This window comes from Pteropus medius, unplaced genomic scaffold (genome assembly GCF_902729225.1).
Source record: "Pteropus medius unplaced genomic scaffold, Ma_sr-lr_union100, whole genome shotgun sequence".
Lineage (NCBI taxonomy): Eukaryota > Metazoa > Chordata > Mammalia > Chiroptera > Pteropodidae > Pteropus > Pteropus medius.
In genome coordinates this window covers 2927-28598 of record NW_024347379.1, presented here as the reverse complement: position 1 = coordinate 28598, position 25672 = coordinate 2927, and the positions used below count along the sequence as shown (strand labels likewise).

The 25672-nt window shown below is 38.2% G+C and overlaps 1 protein-coding gene across 1 annotated transcript; it reads left to right on the top strand.

Moving 5' to 3' along the window:
- Positions 1-662: 662 nt before the first annotated feature.
- Positions 663-10049, top strand: LOC120614189 (adhesion G protein-coupled receptor E2-like). The gene is made up of 7 exons (XM_039876982.1): positions 663-1001; positions 1280-1515; positions 6169-6235; positions 6638-6729; positions 7717-7885; positions 7971-8081; positions 8929-10049. Exons 1-7 carry the CDS (start codon positions 678-680, stop codon positions 8980-8982), a joined length of 1053 nt encoding a protein of 350 aa, XP_039732916.1. The 5' UTR covers positions 663-677; the 3' UTR covers positions 8983-10049.
- The last annotated feature ends 15623 nt before the right edge of the window (positions 10050-25672 follow it).

Here is a 25672-nt window from a genome sequence, read left to right as displayed (position 1 = left end):
ACAGACATGTAGCAAAAATTAAAATAGTGTAAAATAAATGTTGCTCTTATCCAGATGGACTGACTTTGAACATTTTTACTTCCACTATCTTATCCATTAGCACTTTTCTCTATCCATCTCTACTTCTTTCTCTCCTCTATCTCTTCCTTCTCTTTCCCATTTCTCCTCTTTCTCCATCTTTCTCCTCCCTTCACTCTTCTCGATCCCCTCTGTCCTAGTTACACTGAAATAGACTTGGCATAGGTTTTTTCATGCTCTGTTGGATTTGCAAAAAAAGGCAGGAAATATGAATTTTAAGCTACTACCATCAAAAACATAGTAGTTTTCCTCCTTTAACCCAGGATCCACTTCTAAATCTGTAAGTATTAGTGACCAGCAAGGATGAGGTGAGTGGAGTCTTGGGTGAGGAGATGACGCCTGGACATCGAGTCTCCAGATACAGACTCTGTCACACAGCACCACGTAATGGGAACAGACGATGGTGCTCCACCTCGAACTTAGTGCCTCTGTGACCCTCACATGGTAAGCTATAAGCCTACTCATGCCTACAAGTCTAAAGGAAAAAAACAATGAGTTTCAGAGCTTGGTCTTCAGTAAGTTCTCTTCTATACCTCGCTTCTTCCGTGGTCTGAATTAATGAGTTCAGAACCCAGAAAATTTTAACATTATCTAAAACCATGACAAATTTGCTTGGCTCCTCCATTCCTGATTTTGTTATACCCCAAAAGAAAACTATAAATAGTGGAAGAGGCATTACCCCAGAGCAGAAAAGTGTGACTGATCTCGTCTTTGCTGGGTTCCAGGTGGAGGATCCTGCCTTGGCTGTGTTCACTTACATGGGGCTGAGCCTCTCTCTGCTGTGCCTCCTCCTGGCGGCCCTCACCTTCCTGCTATGCAAAGCCATCCAGAACACCAGCACCTCACTCCACCTGCAGCTCTCTCTCTGCCTCTTCCTGGCCCACCTGCTCTTCCTCATGGCCATCGACAGAACAGAGATCAAGGTGCTGACACTGTCCCAAAAGACCCCTAACCTGCCCAGGGGACGCTAGTTCATGGGGCCATGCTGCATTGGACACCTTAATAAAATGGCCTTGAATTCGGGGAAGGTTAGAGGGGTCAGTAGCCACTTTCACATTGACTGACATAACTATGACCAACCCTCTGCTAACAATTCCTTCATATGAATCAGAGTTCTCCCAATGACACGGTGTAGGAGAGGTCCAGCGGTCATGCTCTACCCTGACTACCTGTACCCCTGTGACTCCTACTCCTCACCCAGGTGCTGTGCGCCATCATCGCGGGGACTTTACACTACCTCTACCTGGCCTCCTTCACCTGGATGCTGCTGGAGGGCCTGAACCTCTTCCTCACTGCCCGCAACCTGACCGTGGTCAACTACTCCAGCGTGAGCAGATTCATGAAGAAGTTCATGTTCCCTGTGGGGTACGGAGTTCCAGCTGTGATCGTGGCCATTTCTGCAGCATCCAGACCTCACCTTTATGGCACACCCACTCGGTAAGTGCAGATTCCCACTGTCTTCATCTTTTCCACATGACCGTGGCCTGCAGAGGATCACCTTAGCACTTTAGTTTCACTAGAATATGATAGTCACATGAACACCCAAAGGCATCCTCCTGGTTTAATGATTATATTCTTTGAAGTGTCCATTTTAAGATCTAAAAATTTTATTGTTTTAAAAGTTTATTATGTTGTATATTAATACTTATATATTGATATGATATTGTGTATTATATTAATAACATCTAACAATGATATATTAATAATGTTTTTCTCAATAGTAACTTTGTTCTTTTGTGGATTTATTGAAATATTATAGACATTTAGTTGCTATATTTACAATGTACAATTCAATGGGGTTTTTTAAAAATTATAGTTGGCATACAAAAATATACCATATTCAGTTGTGCAGCATAGTGATCAGAGATTCACATAACTCACAATGCGATCACCCAACTAAATCTAGTTCCCCTCTTCCTTCTTACATGTTTATTACAACATTATTAACCATTTTCCCCATGCTACACTCTACATCTCCATGTCTATTCTGCAACTATCCATTTGTACCTCTTAATCATTTGCCTTTTTTGTACCCCCCAACTCCCCTCCCATCTAGTAGTCTCAAAATATTCTCTGTATCTATGAGTTTATTTCCACTTTTGTTGTTGTCATTCTTTAGATTCCACGTGTATATGAAATCATGTGGCATTTGTCTTTCTCTATCCGACTCTTTTCATTCAGCGCAATACCCTCTAGGTTCATCAAGGCAATATCTTTTTCCATCCCTTTTCTTTTAGTCTGTGTGCGTCTTTTAATCTGAAGTGAGTCTCTTGTAGGCAGCATGTGTCGGGATCTTGTTTTCTTATCCATTCAGCCACCCTATCTTTTGGTTGGAGCACTTATTTTCCGTTTTTTTTTTTTTTTTTTTTGAAGTACTTGATGATAGGAATGTAGTTATTGCCATTCTTTATTCATGTTTTTGATACATGTTTTTTCTCCTTAAAGAAGTCCCTCCAACATTTCCTGTAATACTGGCTTAGTGTCGATGAATTCCTTTAGCTTATTTTTGTCAGGGAAATTCTTTATATGTCCTTCAGCTCTAGCTTTGCTGGATAAAGTATTATTGGTTGTAGTATTCTACCTCAAGTATTCTGGGTTTTCATCATGTTGAATATTTTGTGCCAAGCCCTTCTGTCCTGCATAGTTTCTTGTGAGAAATCAGCTGCCAGTCTTATGAGTGTTCCTTTCTACGGAATTAACTGCTTTTCTCTTTCTGCTTTTAAGATTCTCTCTTTGTATTTAACCTTTGGCATTTTAATTACAATGTATTTCGATGTGGGCCTCTTTGGATTCCTCTCTCTTGGGACTCTTTGAGCTTCCTGGGTTGTATGTCTATTTCCTTCATCAGGTGAGGAAAGTTTTCCATCATTATTTCTGCAAATAGCTCTTCAACGTCTTTTTGTCCTTAAGATACACCAATGACACAGATATTTTTACATTTTATAGTATCCCATAGGCTTTTTAAATTATTATTATGTCTTGTCCTCTTTTTTCTTGCCATTCTGATCGAGTGTCCTTGGTTTCCCATCCTCCATATTGGTGGTTCCATCTTCTTCTTTATCCACTCTGTTTAGTGCATCTAATTTACTCTTCATCTCAGTCAAAGTGTTCTTCATTTCTGACAGGTTCCCTTTTATAATTTCCATTTCTATTTTTATGTTTCTTATCTCTTTGTTGAAGTTCTCACTGAGTTCATCTACACTTTTCCTAAGTTCTATTAGCATCTTTATAACCAGTGCTTTAAACTCTGTATCTGTTAGATTGCTTGACTCCATTACTTCTAGATCTATGTTCTGTTCTCTCATATGTTTCTGCTTCTTTGTCTTCCCATTTTGGCTGCCCGTCTATGTCCATTTCTATGTACTAAGGAAATCTCCTAAGTCTCCTGGTCTTATTAGTGCAGCTTTGTGTAGTAGGTGTCCAGTGGTGCAGTCCTGAGAGGGATTCAGCTGTGGGCCAAGTTTAGCCCCAGCCTGGGTCCCCCCGGTGCCACCTGTTAAGAGTCAGCAAGCAATCCACAGATTGTTGCCTCAAGAAGCCACACAAGAAACCGAGACCAGCTGCCACCAGTGTGAATCTTGGCGCTGCTCAGCAAGGAGCACTTGACTCTCCGAGGATACAACTAGATGTGTCGAGTGTGGCTGTGAGTTGGGCGAGGAGGAGTTTCAGGGAATGTCCTAGGCTGAACGACCTCTGTTATCCAGGTTGATTACACCTCAGCTATGGTGGCTGCTGCCCCTGCAAACTGGGAGTGGGGAGGGCTCAACAGAGGAACAATAGATACCGCCAGCACTTCTGTTTAAGAGAGATCCTTGCCTCTGGTCCTCAGTCCGACAACTCAGTATCTCTTTGTAAGTCCTGGTGCCCCACACCCCCGCGAAGCCAGATGAGCACTGGTGCTTAGAATGAGCAGTTCCATCACCACAAAAGTTCACTCATAGACATGCCCTTTTAAGAGGAGTCTGCAGCTGCGGAATGCCGCAGCCTCTGTCCCATTCAGCCACTCAGGACCAGGAAGCCTCCCGTCTTTGCCTCCTCCTACCTTCTACCCTTGCAGGTTGGTTAATTATTTATCTCCCTAGTCCTAGTGCATCTGTTCATGTAGATCCCAGGTGCCTTTCCTTGCTCTTTGCTCCTTGTTTCTGTCACGACTTTGATTTGGTTAAAGGAGGATGAACAAAGCCTCTATCATCTATGCCATTTTTTCCCAATCTAATGAGATGTTAATAATTTTAAAGTAAGATGTAATGATTGTGTTTCATCTTTTAGATTTATTTTAAATACTAATTGTATATTATATTGATGACTATAATACAGGTTATTAACTGCATTTCATATATGAGAACTGTATATTAATATAATATTCATCACATTAATTGAGAGAACTGTTGAAATCTTCTAGAAAGCAAAATGGAAATGAAGGGATGGCATTGGTTGGTATAATCTATTTCACTCTCCTAATTAAAAGTAACAATAGATGCTGATATAGATGATGAAATTATCATGAGCTAAGATTTAGAAATCACTTCTGATGGGCAATCAGTGTTCTAAGTATTTTTCATGTATCCATCAAAACATCTTCCCAACAAGCTTCTGAAGTAGAAACTAGTAAATTGCAGGTTTTACAGATGAGGAACCTGAGGCACAGAGACGACTGACATGGCCAAGATCACACAGCTGTTTGCTGGCAGAGCTGAGATCAAACCCAGACAGTCTGGTGTTCGCAACATACTCCTATGCTGATAAAATTAATGCTCACCTATGTCAGATGAGGCCTGGCCAGCTGGCCTTCCTAGGTAGCTTAGCATAAGAGTCAGGAACTTTTTCTGAAAAGGGTCAAAGACTAAATCTTTTCTGCTTTGTGGGCCGTATGGTCTCCGTTGCAAATCTTCACCTCTGTCCTTGCAGCACAAAAGCAGCCAAAGACAACATGTAAGAGAATGAGTGTGACTGTGGTCCAGTGAAACACATTTCCCAAATCAGGTGGCAGGCCAAGTGGGCCCACAGTTTACCAAGTTGGCTGCAGTTCACCAACACTGCCTTAGTAGCTTTCTCTTTTGGTGCATCCATCTAACCCTCTCCGTGGTCCTCACACCTCCCTCCTCACTCACAATTCCCCTCACTTGGGATCAAGTTCCAATTCCATCATTTCTACCCGTGTGTCCTTGAGTTACTGACTCTGCCTCTTTAAGCCTCAGATGCCTGACCTGTGATCATCTGAGTCCTTGTGTTGTCATGAGGGATAAATTATGTAATGTACATGAGCCTTGCCTTAGCACTGTGTCAGGTTACGATTAACATCTTCTTACAGTCTCTTTTTGCACGTCCCAAATTGTTCACCTTCTCGACACCTGCTCATTTGTCATATCTCAACATAAACACAGTGAGTTCCCTCAGGGAACCCTTCTCAACTATCTAATCTCATGTACCCCAGACTAGGCTACGAATCCAGCCACAGGTTCTCATAGCTCCAGATACTTGATCACAAAACTCTTTGTCTGAATTGTTTCTATTGTCTAATTTCAGTCTATCTTAATCACAAGTGGGTATTCAGGCCAAGAACAAATCTTGACACAGAAAAGACAGTCAATATTTGTTTAATAAACCAGAAACTAGTTTATCAGTTCTTCTGAGAACTTATATTTATTTCTCTAAGCATTTCTGGGGTACAAGACTCAACAGAGCCTTTTGAAAAGAATTTATCTTTACTTTAAAACCATTTTATGAAGATGTGATTTATGTGTAAAAAGTTGTACGTTTTTAATGTGTACAACCTGATGAGTTTGGGAATAAGCGTGAACCCAAGACACCATCACCACCATCGAAGGCATATAGAAAGTTTCAATTATGAAGATAAATAAGTTCAGGAGTTGTACTATAGATCAGTGCCTATAGCTAACAATACTGTACTGCATATTTAAATATGCACTGAAGGTAGATTTTAGCTTAAATGTTCTTACAAAAAAAAGAGCAATAGCAACCTTAATAATAAAGGTGGAAGGAGGAAACTATGGTGAGGTATGTTTATTTATCGATCCTTTATCCACAAAGGTCAACATAGTCTTCGATCTCTTTCCATCTCTCTCTTAGATGCTGGCTCCACACACAAAAAGGATTTATATGGACCTTCCTTGGTCCCGCCTGCATCATCTTCTCTGTGAGTAATGGATGACATCAGCGCATCCTTCCTGCCCAGCTGAGGTCCAATCAAAGAGTAAGTGTATAAGGAGGGTTACAGGTAGGGAGAGCAGTCCTTCTACATTTTCCAAAATTAAGGGGGCTCCCAAGAGTCATGATGTCATTTTAAACCAGGACAGAGGGGTTTCCTGAGATGTCACTCTCCATGCTAAAACTTGGGAATTCCAATGCAAACTGGGATGAGTTGGTCATCCCAGTTACAGGATAAGAATGTGCCCAGGTTCCTGGATATTTGGTCTGGTTTTCTATGACTGCTGTGTAATAAGAAAGCTTCTTACCTGCTGGGTTAGGTGGTGGATAAGGCAGGTGGAAGTTTTATAGATGTGGAATGCATTCAATATGCCTTGTGAGGATTTTGCGGATTAATTTGGCTTTCTTTCTGATGACCTTCTGGATTCTGAAAATCAAGCTCTCCTCACTCAACAGCGATGTGTCCACCCTCCAGAATACCAGGTGAGATGGATCAGAGGGGCTCACCCCTCCATACAAAGCATAGTCCATGAGCAAGACCATATGGTTCCAAGCTTCAGGTGTCCTTCCACAGGGGTGCTGAGGGGCTGCGGGAAGCGGTGCAGTCACCTTCCTAGGAAACCATCTCAGATACTGTGGTTTGCTGCTGACACCTAAGACAAAAACATTTCATCCATTTATAACTCCAGCAGAAAACTACCTCAGCTACCAACAGAACTGACTATGCTTGGATAAAAAGGGTTTTCTTTTGTGGTTCAAGAAAAACGTAAGGACATTGACATCTTCATAAACACCTAGGATATTATATAACTGTTTCTGGAACCCTGCATGTACTTTCTTTCCCACATCTTCATGAATGCTCTTCCCTCTGCCCTCTAAACTCCTCCACCTGGTGAAATTAGGTTCTTCCTCATCCACGTATCACATCTTCTAAGAGGCTAGGGATGTCTTTTTATTTCCTCAACTTTGCAAACCACGAATGGTCTCTATTTTGGGCAAGGTATGGCCTGGGCCACAACCTGGAGAGTGAGAAGATGGAAATAGTACTGGATGGGACATGGAGAGGTACTTCACACTTCACAATAGTATAAGTGACCCTTTGTTTTTGTCTTTCTACTGCACTGTAAGGTCTATGAAACAGAAATCTTGTCTTTGTTGTGTTTAATACCCAGGACCCGGCACAGAGTCAGGTACACAGAACATACTCAGAAATGTCAGTTGAATGAAATTGGGAATATTTATGAAACATCATGATTTTTTGAAACCCTCATTTTTAAGTGTCACTGCTGTCCTCAGCCCAAGTCAGAATACCGTCCTAGATCCGTATAGCACTTCTGTTTAGGGTATCTTTGAGAGTAAAGATCAAAGTTGATCACAAATCAGTGAGAGGCATCCATGTGGTGGGGATGAAAATGGCCTTCATTCTGTTGCTCTGGGTATACCATGGGCTTCCCTTCTTCTCCTATTCAGGATGCTGACATTTAAAGTGACAACTCAGCTCTTCATCTTGGGCTGTACGTGGTGTCTGGGGATCCTGCAGGTGGGTCCAGCTGCCCATGCCATGGCTTACCTCTTCACCATCATCAACGGCCTACAGGGCGTCTTTATCTTCCTGGTGTATTGCCTCCTCAGCCAGCAGGTACCACTGTCTGACTCCTACCCACCACTCTTTCCATCCTCACCCCTCTCATTGAGCTGACTCAGAGCATGCTTTGCTTCTGTAGGTCCGGAAACAATACAGGAAATGGTTGAAAGAAGTCAAGAAAACCAAAGCCAAGTCTGGGAAGTACACCCTTTCCAGCATGATTATGTCTGAAGCTTCTAATCCCAGCATGGTAAGATTACATATTGCTCGTTGCCCCTAGAAAACTTCACTGACTGATCTCATTGAGGAGCTCATGCCAATCACACTGGATAGATAACCTGGGTATATAGCAGGGATACCCACTGGGTTTACTTCTGCACTAAATCTTGGCATTTCCCTGTCATGAAAGTAGGGATCGCCTACTTTCACTTGCTGTATTTCTATGTGCACCTTGATCCTTGCCCATTACTATCTTCTCATTCTCCACATGCATAGAACACCCACTTTGCACTAAATGGTACATATAGTTTTCAATTTTACTTGGTGAGAAAGTGGAAAACACTTCCTTGTAAGTGGGGGTCTATGGTCTGCTCAACAACAGGAACTAATGAGCTGAAGCAGTGATGCTCAAACTGCTCAGAGTTAGTAAAATAAGTATTAATTTGAATTCGAGACTTACTTAAGCATTTGTAATTGTTCCTCATAGTTTCAACACATACTAAGAATGCAAAACCAGAGAAGAGAGTTATAAAAGTCAGAGGAGAGATCCTGGCAGAGTGATCCTAGCAAGCATTTCTATGTTCAGGTTTACAAAACCTTTTCTCTTACTTTTTGTTCACATGTTCTTTACACCGGCACTTGGAGGTAGGTATTACTTTCCCTTTTGTAGATGAAGAAAGTGAGGCTCGTGGGATTTGTATGACCCATGTAATTACTTCTGCCTCTTCAACTTTACCCCAACTTCATGTGCCCACCATCCTGCCTCATGAGCCTTCTGCATTTCTCTCATTCACATGATTATTCACCCTCTACAACTGCTACTTCCCCAGCCCTCTACTTCTCAAAAGCCTCATCCTTCTAACTCTTTTCTCTTCCAGCAAATATTCTTACCATCTTCTTCCACTGAAAATCAAGCCAGCAGGATGAAATGAGTTCAACTTTGTGCTCTCAGACCACCAGGCATTTGGCACGTATTTCATTCTCTCCTCGTTCCATCTTGTTACCACGGATAAAATGTGCTCCCTACTTTTTAAGGCTAATTCTTCCATTACATTTTGGTTCCCAACACTCTTGACTCTCCATAACTTTACATTAGTGCTCATGCGTTCTCTCTCTAGACCTTGCACAGTCTCACCTTCTCAACAGCATCCTTTCCACCTTCATTACAACATACTATCTCTCTCTCTTATTAAAACTTATTAATGTTATACATTCGATCCCCTCCCTCTTCTTCCTCTGCACACTCAAAACTAACTTTTGCCTCCATCATTCTACAAAAACAGCTCTCTTAAGCCTCCATTGATCTTCATATCACTGGAAGAAATAAATAGTTTTTGATTATCTTTGCAGGATTGGTTGCTGTGGTTACTTCCTTTGTTTTGAAATACTCCTCTTGTGTCCCTGGCTTCTATGTCTCAACACTCCTTGGAATTTTTACTATCTTTCCTGATGACTTTCTTCATGTACTTTAGCTATTATCTACTCTACATGCTTATTCTAGAAACAGTTCTATTCTCACGTTATACCATCCTCATAGACAGTCTTGTGTACATGGACTCAATGTGTCCTGCCAAAGGAAATTATGGCCAAATGTATTCCTCTAGCTCTGAATTACCTATGAGCCCCAGACTTGACACCGTTACTTAGATATCTGAGAAGCAGCCCCACATGACCATAAAAGAACTTATCATTTTTTCATCAACTTAATCCTCTTCAGGGTTTTCCATCCTCTTTCCTACCCTGTCCCACCCCAAACCAATTCATTGCTAAATCATGCTAGTATATCATTCTTAGTAGCTCACAAATCTATCTTGTTGATGTTCAGTTGCTGGAGAATTGGGGTTTTCTGGTCTGTAAAACAAGTTCATCTCACTCCCAGTACCGTCAAGAAGCTATAACCCAATTCCCCAGTTGTCTTGGGTTAAGATCTCTGCTTCAAATTGATCTACCATATGATCCAGCAATCCCTCTACTGGGTATTTACCCCAAAGACTGGAAAACCCATATCCAAAAAGATATTTGCACACTGATGTTCATAGCAACATTATTCACAGTGGCCAGGACATGGAAGCAACTGAAGTGTCCTATGAAAGATGGTTGGTTAAAGAAGCTGTGGTACATATATACAATGGAATATTACTCAGCCATAAGAGATTAAATACTGCCATTTGTGAAAACATGGATGGACCTCGAGATAATCATGCTAAGTGAAATAAGCCAGACAGAAAAAGTTGAAAACCACATGATATTACTTATATGTGAGATATAAACCTAAAAGCAACAAATGAGCAGGAAAAACAAACAGAGACTCATGGACATGGACTATAGGCTAGTGGTTACCAGAGGACTATAGACTAGTGGTTACTAGTAGGATGGGGGAGGAGAGAGGAGGTAGACGGGTTAAAGAGGGTCAAATATAGGGTTTAGGGGGAGGGTGAAGTGGATAAAAGGGATCAAATATATGGTAGCTGAAGAAAACTGGACTTTGGGTGGTAAACACACAATAGAATATACAGATGTCAAATAATAATGTACACCTGAAAATTGTATAATTGTATTAGCCAATGTTACTCCAATAACCTTAAATAAAAAATTAAAAAAAAAAAGATCTCTGCTTCAACCTATTTTTCTATAAAGATGTTCCTCAAGTTAAATATATATACCAATGAAAATCACCCTCAAAGGACTTTCTTAAAACAGCATAGAGAGGAAAGTGATGTTCCGTCAGATACCTATATTTGGTCTCCCTATCTACAGCTTTGATTTCTTCACTCTCCATTTCTAAAGTCTTAAATAATTATTCATTCAAAACTATTTTTTTTATTACTCACCACGTGTTGCACATAGATTAAGACTTCACAGAGCTTATATGTAAAAAAATGTTTCCTCAGTTACAGTAAAACCAGAACCCTGTGAATGGAGTCTCTACATCTTTATATTTTATAAGTAGAGCTGTGGAAAAGGTATTTATTGTTACTGCACATTGCATAAGTTGTATTTGTATGTAACATTTGATCCTCAGCATGTGATCTAGGCAAAATCTAAATCTGGAGCAGGTATACCTACAAGAAATTTTTGTGGGCTCCCACTGACCCCATTTGTATAATTTGAACATCATGGAAAATGACTGTAAATGGTTATAATATATTAAATAAAAATATATATGAGTCCATAGTGATACCTAAAAATATCAGCCAATACTTGTAAAAGACATGACAAAATGAGAAAAAAATCATGATTTTTTAATATTCAGTAAATAGCTAGTAAAATACAGGGCAAAAGGCTATTGGAGAACAGTCTAGTCCTAGAGTGCCAAAAAACTCACCTCACAGATTACTGTTAATTACAAGGGCCAAAGAGTACATTTTCAATGTGGAGATCTGACAGTCACCATTGAAAATTAATGATGAAGCTTAACATCCTCAATAGTGGCCAACCTGACATTATAAATCTCCTGATATGACATGAAGTTACATCACATTTGTGGTAAATGAAGAATTATTGACAACAACTATGTGTAGTGCCAAGTGGGTATAAGACTAATCGGGGGATCACTTCATAAATTATATATATGTCTCACCACTATGGTGTACTGAAACTAATGTAAAATAATATTAATGCTAACTGTAATTGAAAAAAAAAGAATTGTTGACACGTAAGTCTAAAGTAAATCTAATCTAGTCTTTAGACCAAGGGTTGGAAAACTACAACATGCAGGTGAAATCCAGGCAACTGCCTGCTTTTGTAAATGAAACTTTATTGAAACACATCCATGCATGTTCATCAATGTATTGTCTATGACTGGCCTGATGCTAAAATGTCAGAGTTGAGTAATTGTGGAAGATACTGCAAGTCCCTAAAGCTAAAAATATTTACTACCAGACCCATTATAGAAAAAACTTTCTAGGACCTGTACTTTCATATTTAACTTTTAGTATACATGAAATGCAGGGAACAGAACAACTTAAATGACCTCAGGAGGAAGCAATTAGGCAAATCAAGAATATAAAACATTCAACAAGCCAACTGATCTGGACTCTTCTAAAATCGATATCATTTAAAGAAGTGACTAGAGGCTATTCTAGAAAACAGACAAAAGTAACATAATCAAATTCAGTGTCAATTTTAGTGGGATTCTGCTTCAGATATACAGCTATAAAAATATTTTGAATGTAATTGGGATAATTTGAATATGTATCAGATATTAAAATTATTATCAGTAAATGTCTAATCACTATGTTATACACATGAAACTAATATATTATTTGTCAAATATAAATAAAAAATAAAATTTAAAAAAGTTATTAAATTGTTAATTTTCTTTGGTGTAATAATGGTACGGTAGTTATATAGAGAATATTCTTTAAATTCCTTGATATTTGATGGATAAATAATGAGGAATAAAGTGTCATGATATCTGCTACTGACTATCAAATATTTTAGCAAGAAAATGTATATGCATGTATAGATACATTAAGAAAGATATTTAACGTGACACTATGTTAATAATTGTGGACAGCCTAACCTAAATCTCTTTCAAAATCTCTTTAATTTAAAAATTGTAGTGAAAGATATAATAAAAGTAAGTAAATATATTAATTAGTTATTAATTTATTAAAGATAAACCCTCATGAATTCTTAGACGTGCAGGAAATATCTTTTCCTCTACATAGAATAAATTTTGTGAATAGATATCTTATAAAACTATGAATTTACATGGCTATATGGTGATGGATTTAAAATCTAAATTAAAAATAAAATTATTAAAATGTTAGGAGAAAATAGAGAGGATCTGCACTTATGTCTAGCAAATAAAAATTGGAAACAAATATTGCTGTCAATCTAACAATAAGAAAAATCATATAGACTACAAAATCATTAATTTCCTTAAATTCATAAGATAGCTGAGGTAACAGGACAATAAGGCAACCTAAAATCTAAGGAAGACAGGATCATCCAGGAGCAACTATCAGGAGCACTGGCTTATTTATGGCAGAACAGAAGAGGAAGTGATCTGGGTGTGATACAAATGGTTAAGAATAATTCATATACATTTTTAAATGAATTACTAAGGGCCAAGAGAGAAATCATGAGAGTATAGAATCTCTGAGGGAGTTGCAATAATGTGGAGAGACCCTCTCTGAGATGTAGCCACACAGGGAAGGTCTATAACTGACAGCGGAGCAAAGATGGAAACCCTCTGTCAAAAAAACCCCCACTATATGCACAAGATAACAAGGTAATACTAGAATAAAGTGAAGTCCAGGATACAATGACTTCGACTAGACATACTTAAGCTCCCTCAAAAATAACCTAGCAGAAGAATAAGTGTGCCCATTGCCAGTAATAAATAATATATACCTCAGTGTCTACTGCCCTACACACATTGTCCAGCATTCAATCACAAATTATGAAATAGCAAAAAGAAACCATGAAGAAATCAACAGAACTAGACTTAGAGATAAACTAACAGACATAGATTTTTAAATAACTATGATTAATATTCTAGAGCAGTTGTTCTCTCTCAGGGTACAACTTTGCCCCAGGGAACATTTGCCAATTTCTGGAGACATCTTTGGTTTCACAGCTGGAGGGGTACCTACTGGCATTTAAAGTGAATGAAGGCAAGGGATTCTGCTCCACATTCTACAGGACGGCCCCAACCACATAGAATTACACAGCCCCCCAAATATCAACAGCGCTGATCCTGAGAAACTGACCTAGATTCCCTTATATTATACAGATGCTAGAAACAGGTGTCTTCTTTTTTTCTGTTAGAAACCAAAAAATTTCTACAAAAACATATAAGGTGTAAATAGAAAGTAACTTTTATCAAAAAATTTCATGTTCCCTTCTGTTAATCCCCAAATTGAAAAACAATGTTCTACTGGAAAAAGTAGATAACACATATGAACATATGAAAAATTCCAAAAGAAAAGAGGCCACAATTAAAAATTCATTAACAATACACTTTTAATTAAAACCAAAAGGCATAGAAAAAACTGACAAGCTTTACTATTTAAAGTTCCTGGATGATAAAAGACACCATTAACAAAACCTGAAGAACATATAAAATATTTTCAATGTTAACAAGCAGTTAATATCCATAATATACAAAGAACTTTTAAAAGTCAATGATAAAAAGCTAACAAAATATTGAAAAGAGAAATTCACAGGTCATTAACAGAAAAAGATAAACAAATGTTAATAAATTCATAGTAATCAAGGATAGTGATATTAATGCAACAAGGAACTAATACTGTCAAGCAGTAGATTACAAAAATCTACAGGATTGGATAATATTCAATATTGGTTAGACCAGGGTGAAATGGATATTCCCATTAGGTACTAGGATAAATTGATATAAACACTTTGTTCAGCAATTTGTTACTAGCTATGAAAGTTTAAGACGCACATACCCTAGAGCCCAGCGATCTCACTTTTAATCTGCCTTAGAGAAAGATTCTCATATTTATAGGAAGATATTTACAAGAAGGTTTCTTTTTTTGCAGTAAATTTAAAAATGGAAGGTTGAAAAGTATGCAAGCAGTAGAATCTACAACACCAAGAGCGAACCCCAATGCAAACTGTGGACTTGGGGTGATTATGAAGCGTCGACATAGGTTCATAACTGTAATAAATATACCACTCTGGTGAGTGATGTTGATAATGAGGGAGGCTATACATGTGTGAGGGTAAGGGCAGATGGGAAAATTGCTGCATCTTCCTCTTAATATTGCTGTGAACCTAAACTTCTCTAAAAAAATTAGTCTTTAAAAAATAGAGCAGTTTCGCTGAGACTCAGATCTTCTCTAGTGGCTTCCCACTGCTCTGCTCTCCCCTAAGGTGCCCCTGAAACCACTACGCTCACATGGTCTTTCTCACATTGGTTCTGAGTGCAGTGGGCTGGGAGAAACCTTCCAAAGGACAGTAGTCCAATCCAAAAACACAAGCTTTTTCATAGGTATTTAAGAGTGCACATCGATAGCCATTTATTTTAAAATTAATGATTTACAAATAATCTACTTCATGAATTAAAATGCGTGTTCCAAATTTAAAGTAATGTTTTTTAGAGAGATTTTCTGAGTAACTGGTATTCAAGAAGGAGAGGAGAGAAATGGAGCAGAAAAATATGTGAAAAATGGCTAAAAATTCCCTAAATTTGTTGAAAGATGTAATTTATTGATTCAAGGAACTCAGCAAACCCTAATCAAAATAAATACAAAGAAAAGAACACCAAAGCACATCATAATCAAAACTTGGAAGCCAAAGATAAAGAGATAATAACATATTACATACAAGGAAACAATGACATAAATTTCTGTGGACTTCTCATCAGAAGCAACTGAAGCTAGAAGACAGTGTGACATTAAAGGGTTTTAGCAGTAGGAATACAAGAATGCTCCAAATCCAGGGTTGCCATCACATCTAGCAGGTCCAGACTCAGGGTGGAGCTGTGATCATATGGCCAAGGCTGCATGGAGGGGTACCTGCATATTAGCATTGTCTTATTCCATTCAATTTCTCCTCCTTCATTTCAGACATATAGGCCCCTGAATTCTAACTCTGACCCTAGGACTTACTTTTGCTTACCGTGAAGGTTGGCAAATGATAACTTGTGGGCTGATTGCCAGTGTTTGTAAACAAAGTTTTATTGGCACACAGCCATGCCCATTTATTGATATACTATTGTCTGTGGCTGCTTTTTTTGCAACGATCAGAGTTGAGTCATTGTGACAGAGACCTTGTGGCTCACAGAGCTGAAAATATTTCCTGTCTGGGCCTTTATAGGTTTGCTGACCTCTGATGTAGTAGGTGAAGAATCTCAGAGATAAGCCTCATCCCTTTCCATTATGAGTGTCACATCCAGAACATTAGTCCCTGGTTCCAATGTCCATCAAAATATCAAACATACAACTTCTATATTCATAATTTTTACTGCGAGGAGGCAACCTAAATGCTCATTAATAGAAAGTAGTTATATCAAGGAATATTCTACAGCTCTATGTGAAAAATAAATTCAACAATCATACACATAGTATGAACCCATTTCTATAACATTCATGGAGATATATTATTACAGATGTACATGTATAGAAATAATGACTAGAAGGATAGGCACATAACTGTAGACGGCAAATGCCTATAGAAAGAATGACTCTTTGTGTGTATGTGTAAAAGAGAGAGTGGTCAGAAATAGGTTGTGAGAACAAACTTTCAATTCATAGATTTCTGTAGTGTTTAAGTGATTTATGACAAGAAAAAATTTATATATTTCTTGTACAATGAAAAAATATAAACATTAAACTCTTATTAAAAAGAAAAAAAGACCCACGTACATGGATAATTACTTCTGCTTATGGCTGCTGATATTCATAGCGAATTTTATGATTCTTACCTCCAGAGCATGGCTTCATCTTTGGGTTTTGAGAATAAAATAAAAAAAATATTTTAATATTTTTCAGACTTTTTATTTTACCCATCTCTCTCCACAAAAACAACAATCCACCAAAAGAGGGAATACTGGGAGGGATTAAGGATGTCAATTTCTTGTCTTATATTTCAGATTGCTTTATAAGGAAGATGGCATCAAGTTCACATTCCTTTTCCCATCATGTTGCAGATTCTTTCCAAATACCACTCCAAGCAGACTTTCCAAATTTATCTCCTAGCAACCCCCTTTCAGTCATTATCTTAGTATATTTTGAGCATTGGTCTTTAAGTTTATCTACAACTGAGAGCACAGCCTGGCTGGGTCACTTACTAGCTGTGTGGCTATGATGAAATTAGTTCACATCCTTACATCTTATTTTCTTCATCCCTGAAATGAATATAAAAAGAACACTTGGCTTATAAAGTTGTTTGATGTATAAAATAATCTATTTGGTTATTGTACAAAGAATAATTGAACTATTATGAGTCTGGCACTATGCTGTGTGCTTGCCACTGGAGATCCAATGGGGAGGCAAAATAGACATAGTTCTTATTCCTGTAGCGTTAGAAACCTGGTAAAAGAGATATCTGTGAGTTAGTAATTATGCAAGTGAATGGACCTCAGGACAAACTGAGGCAAAGTGCTGTGCATAAAATGAACACCCTTAAAAAATTCTTCCAAAATATAGTCCTTAACATGTTAGTTGATATGTAAATGAATGTTTTTCAATTTTTATAAACTTGGACTTCTTTTTGTGTATATTGGGAGTATAATTCATCACTGCTTAGAACAATGCTAAGTTAAAAAAGCCCCAAGAGTCAAGGTAAAGTTTAATGTAAGTGACAGTGTACATCACGTATAAAAAAAATCATAATGCTGCCAGAGGAGTCCCTGGAGTTGAGAACATTGACTTAATTCAAAGGGCTTCACACTCCCAGAGGTTATTCTCAGTGAGTGGAAGTTGTCATTAGTAGAAGCCTCCTGGATCAGTTCTGAGTCATGTTCTTGGCTTCAGAGTGACATGGAGGGGATGAGAATCAAGTGTGCCCCATCAACCACCTGAGTGTGGATGACAAGAATGTCAAAGAATGAAAAATAAAGACAGAGAAAAATGTACATCAAGTCAAACTTGAGTTTTTCAGTGTGATATGCATGGCATTTAGTTTTCTTTGTGCTTTTCAAGCGTTTCCGTATGTTCTACATTTTTCCTGCATTCCCTTTGAGATCAGAAAACCATTCTATGTTCTCTCCGTATGAAGAATCAATACTGCATTTATAATCTAAATGATAGTTGCCCAAAGGCATTTATATGGCACATTTGTTTGTGGATGAGGAAGCAGAGAAGGATGTGAGCACAGCTGCTTCTTCCCCTTCTCTTTTCTTGGAGGAAATCCGAAGACTAGTCTCTTCGCCAGGTTCTTCCTTCTTCTCACTACTTCTGTCTTTTTCCCCACCAATACTCTCACCCCAGTCTGTCCTGCAGCCATCACTGTATTTGCCTATCTTTACCTCCCTAGTTCTCCGTAAGTCTGCAACTCCCACCCTATCTAAGTCCTTTTCTCATCCCCCATTATCCCATTTCCTCTCCTATTTCAGTCTCCCTAGTACAGTCATTTCCACCAAGCTCAGAATTCTCCTGCCCCCAGCTGCCAGAGCATTGTGAATACTCTGATTCTATTCAAATGCCCATCTCCTATTTCCCTCCCTGGTCTCATACATCAGCCCTTCCCTGCCCATTCTCTCCATACTCTCCTATATCCCTATTCCCGTGGAAGCTGCTCAGCTCCTCATCTGGCCCCTGAGCCCTACCAAGTATCCAGCTTCTTCAAGCCTTCCTCTGTCTCCTCCAAACACTCCAGCCCATATCAAAATTACCGTAATTCCTCCCCAAATACTCATGCTTTTCCATTTTTCCAGGACCTTCACATTCATTGCCTATTTTACAACCATACATTCCAGTTTCTCATAGCTCTCTTCTGTCCCCACCCTGTTTATACTCAGTAATTCCAGCCACCTGAGAACCACAGGACTTATGTTCATCCCAGATTGCTGGGTCCATAATTCCCAGAGTGCCCGAGTTCTCCCAGTCCAGTCAGGTCTCATTTTCCCTCAGGCTTCCAGACTTTCCCGTTTATCACTCCCTCCTTTCCTGTTCTACCAGTTGCTGTACCACCTCAGACCTCTTCAGCTCACCATCCTGAATCCCCACAGGCCCCCTCTTACCCTCCATTTCTGCATGTCTACCCATGTGCTCTGTCCCTCCTAGTCTCTCTTAATCATCTCCTAACCCCCTCTGTGACTGCGGTTATCCTTGATGCAGTGTCTCTCCAACTCTCTGTTGCTCCCACTTCCTTCCCAGCCCCTCCACAGCACCTAATGCCTCCCCAGGCCCCCAATACGAGTCTCTTTGAATACAAGCCAGTTCCTAACAGGTCCCTTCAGCATCTCTTCAATCTTCCCATCCTCATTCACAAAATTTCTCATCCAGATCTTCCCAGGCCCCTGTCCCAATCTCTATCAGCCTTTCAAATTCCCACCCCAGAATGCCCCAGAGGAAGATTAACTCAATCTAGCTCAGTTCTGAGCAGCCCCGTTGGTCCACTCCATTCATTCCATTTCTCTATTCCTTCTGCAATGCCCCTTCTTTCATTTTACTTCTAAGGTCACCCCTTTAACCCCAAGGAACTTCCATAACCCTAACTTGCTCTTGCATGGTCAGATGGCCAGGACCCAAAGGTCTAACCTCTGGATATCAAAGTCACTCCTGGGACTTGAAAACTCCAAGTCTGCAAGTTCCGTTGTTTGTAGTTCTGTGGTACTTCCCTTTTAAACTATAGGTTTCATGAAACATCGGCTTTTTAACTTCCCGCTTCCGAGAGCTTTTTGTTATATACTTCTGGTGTTCAGATTCTGTGTTCTCTACCTTGTAGAGGGGATGCAGTTAATTCTGAATAAATCTCTGTTTCCTCATCTGTACAATAACTGTCAGATGCAGAAAGCAGGTAACCAGTGAGAGCTACTTACAGCATACCCTCAAAGTGGAGAACTGGAGGGAGACATCTCTCCAAATGTGTATCTTAGTCCCTCTCTGCTCTCTTTTAGGGGCGTGGTCTTGTACAGAAATGCTAGCCCGATAAGTGGAACCTGGCTTCAGAGCCTTATCTCAAGGCAGTTTCTAACTCTGTGATACAATGCTAAAAATTGAGCTGAGAAACCCCCATGCCCACTTGCTCTGATTAACTCTATTTGTCTGTGGGTTTCATACTAGAGTTTAATTTTTATTTTTTCACTTAACAAATGACCTATGAGGAAATTAATACTATTAATCCCATTATAAATAATGAGAATAGATTTAATAGATTTTATTTTTAGTTTTTTATTATTTTTATTTAAAAAAATTTTATTATAGTGACGTTGGTTAACAAAATCTAGTAAGTTTCAGGTGTACAGTTTAATAGGTGGTTAACATTGTGTGTTAACAGCCTACAGTTAGATTTCTTTCTGTCACCACATATTTGACACCATCTACCTCTCCCTTCCCCACTATACCCTACTTATTGGTAACCACTAGTCTATGGTCCATGTCCATGAGTCTCTGTTTGTCCTGTTTGTTGCTTCTAGGTTAATATCCTACATATGTGATATCATGTGGTTTTCAACTTTTTCTGTCTGGCTTATTTCACTTAGCATGATTATCTCAAGGTCCATCCATGTCACAAATGGTAGTATTTCATCTCTTCTTATGGCTGAGTATATATGTACCACAGCTTCTTTATCCAATCGTCTGTTGTAGGACACTTTGGATGCTTCCATATCCTGGCCACCATGAACAATGCTGCTATGAACATCGGTGTGCAAATATCTTTTTGAATATGGGTTTTTGAGTCTTTGGGGGTAAATATCCAGTAGAGGAATTGCTGGATCATATGGTAGATCAATTTTTAGTTTTTTGAGGAACCTCCATATTGTTTTCCATAGTGGCTGTATGAATTTGCAGTCCTACCAGAAGTGTATGAAGTTTCTTTTTCTCCACATCCTCTCTAACACTTGCTATTACTTGTCTTGTTGATAATAGCTATTCTAACAGGTGTGAGATGGTACCTCATTATGGTTTGATTTGCATTTCCCTAATAACTAGCGATGTTGAGCATCTTTTCATATGTTTGTTGACCATTTGTAGGTCTTCTTGGGAGAAGTGTCTGTTCAGGTCCTCTGCCTCTTTTTTGATTGGATCATTTTTTTTTTGTTGTTATTGAGTTGTATGAGTTCTTTGTATATTTTGGATATTAGGCCCTAATCGGAGGCATTGCTTGCAAATATATTTTCCCATCTGGATGGTTTTCTCTTTATCTTGTTGATGATTTCTTTTGCTGAGCAGAAGCTTTTTAGTTTGTTGTAGTCCCATTCATTTATTTTTGCTTTTACTTCTCTCGCCTTTGAGGTCAAATTCATAAAACCACTTTACGTCCGAGGTCCATGAGTTTAGTTCCTATGTTTTCTTCTATGCATTTTATTGTTTCAGGTCTTATATTCAGGTCTTTAATCCATCTTGAGTTAATTTTGGTTTGTGGTGATAGACAACAGTCTAGTTTCATTCTTGTGCAGGTGGCTTTCCAATTTTTCCAGCACCATTTATTGAAGAGTCTTTCCTTTCTCCACTGTATGTTTTTGTTGAAAATTGTTTGGCCAAATAAATATGTGTTTACTTCTGGACTCTTGATTCTATTCCACTGGTCCATGTGTCTGTTTTGCTGCCAATACCATGCTGTTTTGATTACTGTCGCTTTGTAGTATAATTTGAAGTCAGGGTAGAGTGATGCCTCCAGCCTTATTCTTTTTTCTCAGGATGGCTTTGGCAGTTCAGGGTCTTTTTGCTTCCATACAAATCTGATGACTTCTTGTTCGATTTCTTTAAAAAATGCCAATGGGATTTTGATGGGGATTGCATCAAATCTTTATAATGCTTTCGGTAATATGGTCATTTTAACTATGTTGATTCTTCCAATCCAAGAACACAGAATATCTTTCCATTTCTTTGTATCTTTGATTTCTTTTAATAAGGTCTTGTAGTTTTCATTATCTAAGTCCTTCAAGTTTTGTTAAATTTATTCCTAGATATTTTATTCTTTTTGTTGCAATTGCAGAAGGAATTATTTTTTCCACTTCTTTTTCTGACACTTTGTTATTAGAGTATAGGAATGCTATAGATTTTTGAATGTTGATTTTGTATCCAGAGAATTTATTGTATTTGCTTATTGTTTCTAGTAGTGTTCTTGTGGAGTCTTTAGGATTTTCTATATAGAGAATCATGTTATCTGCAAATAGTGACAGTTTGACTTCTTCATTTCCTATTTGAATACCTTTTATATCTTTTTCTTGCCTGATCACACTTGCTAGAACCTTCAATGTTATATTGAATAAGAGTGGTGATAGTGGACAGTCTTGCTTTGTTCCTGACCTTAGAGGGAAGGTTTTTAATTTTTCACCATTAAGTATAATGTTGACTGAGGGTTTGTCATACATGGTTTTTATTAGGTGAAGGTACTTTCCTTCTATACTGATTTTGTTAAGTGTTTTGATCATAAATGGATGCTGTATCTTGTCGAAGGCTTTTTCTGCATTTATTGATATGATCGTATGATTCTTAGTTTTAAATTTATTTCTGCGGTGAATCACATTAATCAATTTGCATATGTTGAACCATCCTTGTGCCTCTGGGATGAAGACTAGTTGATCATGATGTATAATCTTTTTAATATGTTGCTGTATTCGGTTCACTAGTATCTTATTTAGGATATTTGCATCTGTGTTTATGAGAGATATTGTTCTGTAGTTTTTTTGTGTGTGTTATCTTTACCAGGTTTTGATATCAGGGTAATATTGGCCTCATAAAATGAGTTGGGAAGTATTGCCTCCTCTTCGATTTTGTGGAAGAGTTTGAGGAGAATAGGTATTAAATTTTCTTTGAATGTTTGGTAGAATTCACTGGTGAAAACATCTGGTCCCGGACTTTTAGGTTTTTGATGATTGTTTCAATTTTCATATTGCTGATCGGTCTATTTAGATTTTTCAGTTCTTGATTCAGTCTAGGAAGGTTGTATTTTTCTAAGTACTGGTCCATTTCTTCTAGGTTATTAAATTTGGTATTATATACTTTTTCATAGTATTCTTGTATGATCTTTTGTATCTGCAGCTCATGTCATAATTTCCTCTCCTTCACCCCTGATTGTTTATTTGCGTCCTTTCTTTTTTTTCTTTAGTGAGTCTAGTTTGTCAATTTCGTTAACCTTCTCAAAGAACCAGCTCTTTGTTGCATTTATTTTTTTATTTTTTTTTGTTTTCAATTTGATTTATTTCTGCTCTAAAATTGATGATTTCTTTCCTTCTGCCGACTTTAGGCTTCATTTGTTCTTCCTTCTCTAGTTTTTTAAGATGAAGCGCTAGGTTGTATATTTGGGCTCCTTCTTGTTTTTGGAGATAGGCCTGTAATAAACTTTCCTCTTATAACTGCCATTGCTGTGTCTTGAATGTTTTGATATGTTTTACTATCATTATCATTTGTTTCTACGTATCCTTTGATCTCTCTTTTATTTCTTCTCTGACCCAGTTATTCTTCATAGTATATTGTTTAATCTCCATGTATTTGTGGTTGTTTCTGCTTTCTTTTTACACTTGATCTCCAGCTTCAAAGTGTTATGATCAGAGAATATGGCTGGTATGATTTCAACTCTCTTACATTATGTGTCCCAGCATGTGGTCAGTCCTTGAGAATGTTCCATGTACACTAGAGAAGAATGTATAAGCAGCTGTTTTGGGATGGAAGGTCTTGTAAATGTTAATTATATCTAGTTGGTCTAATGTGTCATTTAAGGATGTTACTTCCTTATTGATTTTCTGTTTGGATGATCTGTCTATATCTGACAGTGGGGTATTAGGTCCTCTGCTACAATAGTATTTTGGTCTGTTTTTCCCTTTATTTCTGTTAGTAATTGCTTTATGTATTTCGGGGCTCCCTGATTGGGAGCATAGATATTAATAAGTGTTATGTCTTTCTGGTGCATGATTCCCTTTATCATTATGAAGTGTCCCTCAGTATCTTTCTTTCTCTTTTTTATTTTGAAGTCTGTTTTATCTGATATTAGTACTGCTACTCTCGCTTTTCTATGAATGCCATTTGCTCGAAATATCATTTTCCACTCTTTCACTTTGAGTCTATATTTGTCTTTGGAGCTGAGATGTGTCTCCCGGAGGCAGCATATGCTTGGGTTTTCTTTTTTGATCCAATCTGAAACTCTGTGCTTTTTCAATGATGAGTTCAGTACATTTACATTTAGGGTGATTATTGAAATATGATGTTTTCCTATAACCATTTTATGTTTTGCTCTGGTAGCTCAGTGTTTCCATTGCTTCCTTGTTTTTGTGTGTCTTTTTTTTTTTGGTTGGGTTTTGTATGTTTTTCCTCTTGTCCTTTTTGTTTTATGTTATATACTTCAGGTCTGAATCTTGGCATGTGGTTACCATTACGAATATGTAAAGGATAATTACATATATACAGCTGTTCATTTTCTTCTGCGTGTGTCTTATCTCCATTTTCTTTTGTGAATTTGGATCTTTCGATCCTCCCTTTTTCAGTTATTGTTGTCTCAATTTGTCCCTATGTATACTGAACGTTCATTACTACCTTGCTATAGGAAATCTCTTCTTACTGTTTTAAACTTATAATGCCCTGTTCTTAGTAAGGGTTACACTCTTATATCTGCCTACTAGTTGCCTTACTCCTCGTTATGTATTTTTTTTGTCATTTTGTTTTAACTGAGCTGACCCCTTTCAGTATTTCCCTTAATGCAGACCTTATAGTGGAGAATTCTCTCGAAAATTTTTTTATGTTTGGAAAGGTCTTCATATCTAAAGAGAGTTTTGTTAGATACATTATTCTTGGCTGGTAATTCTTTTCATTTAATAGTTTGAATATTTGATTTCACTTATTTCTGACTTGTAAAGTTTGTGCTGAGAAGTCCGATGATAATCTAATAGGTTTTCCTTTATAGGTTACCGTCTTCTTTTCCCTGGCTGCCCTGAGAATTCTTTTTTTGTCGTTGAGTTTTGATAACTTTAATACAATGTGTCTTGGAGAAGGCCTCTTTGGGTTGAGATAATTGGGTGTTCTATTGACTTCTTGAATTCCAAGCTCCAGCTCATTCCTTAGATTTGGGAAATTCTTGTCAACTGTCTGAAAATGCTTTCTACCCCTGCTCTTTTTCCTCACCTTCAATAATGCCCATTATTCTTATGTTTCCTCTCTTGATGGTATCAGCTAGTTCTTGTATTTCTCTTTTATTATTTTTTATTCTTCAGTTTTTTTCTTCTTCCTTCTGATTTACTTCTAGATTTCTGTCTTCGATATCACTGATCCTTTCCTCCATTTGGTCGACTGTATTTCTCAAGCTTGCTTTTCATTTTTCATCTTTTTTAGTGTGTTCTTTATCTACAAAAGTTCTATTTGTACCTTTTTGAGGGTTTCAATCTCCTTGCTAAAGAACTCATTCTGCCGATCTAGTTGTTTTTTAAATTCCTGGAATTTTTGATATGAATTGTTTTGTATCTCATTGAAATTTTTCAGAAACCCCATCCTGACTTCTCTGTCATTTAAGTTGCATATTTCTATGATCCTTGGGCACAGCCAAGGCATGGAGTTCACAGCTCTTTCAGGTAGGGCTGTTCAGGGAACCCACCATACTTTTTCCCCTCCCCCTCCTCCTGCAGGGAGCTTGGGCTGCGAGACACATGTTTTTGTTTCTCCCAGGCTAACACCTGACTCCCGGGGTTCTGATTGTGGTAATTCTTCTGTGCAGATCCTTTGCTCAGACATGCTTGTGTGCAGGTTGGGTGATTTTTATTGAGTTTTAGATGTTCAGCTTATTGTTATTTCAAGGGGAGAGATCTGTGGACATCTCTCGCTTTGCCATGTTTCTGAGCTAATAGATTTAAAGAAGACATAAGGGTAAATGCTGAGATCTGCCTCCCAAATTATAATCATCTAGGGATGACTCCATCAGCTGATCCTAGAGCTCTTTCCCACCTGTCCTCTCCAACCAGGGCTGTGTTACACTTCTGCCATGTCACCAGAGGGGTTGTGTGTACTCTATATTTCAGTATCTACTCTATATATTGCCCCTTTCTCCTGGTTT

What these genes read in the sequence shown, in the direction of transcription:
- LOC120614189 (XM_039876982.1), top strand. Translation starts at nt 678, where the DNA reads ATGACAAATTTGCTTGGCTCCTCCATTCCTGATTTTGTTATACCCCAA. An exon ending in CCGCCTGCATCATCTTCTCT is followed by an intron (nt 6,236 to 6,637) that starts GTGAGTAATGGA and finishes AGGATTTTGCGG; the next exon opens with ATTAATTTGGCTTTCTTTCT. An exon ending in AAGCTTCTAATCCCAGCATG is followed by an intron (nt 8,082 to 8,928) that starts GTAAGATTACAT and finishes TTTCTCTTCCAG; the next exon opens with CAAATATTCTTACCATCTTC.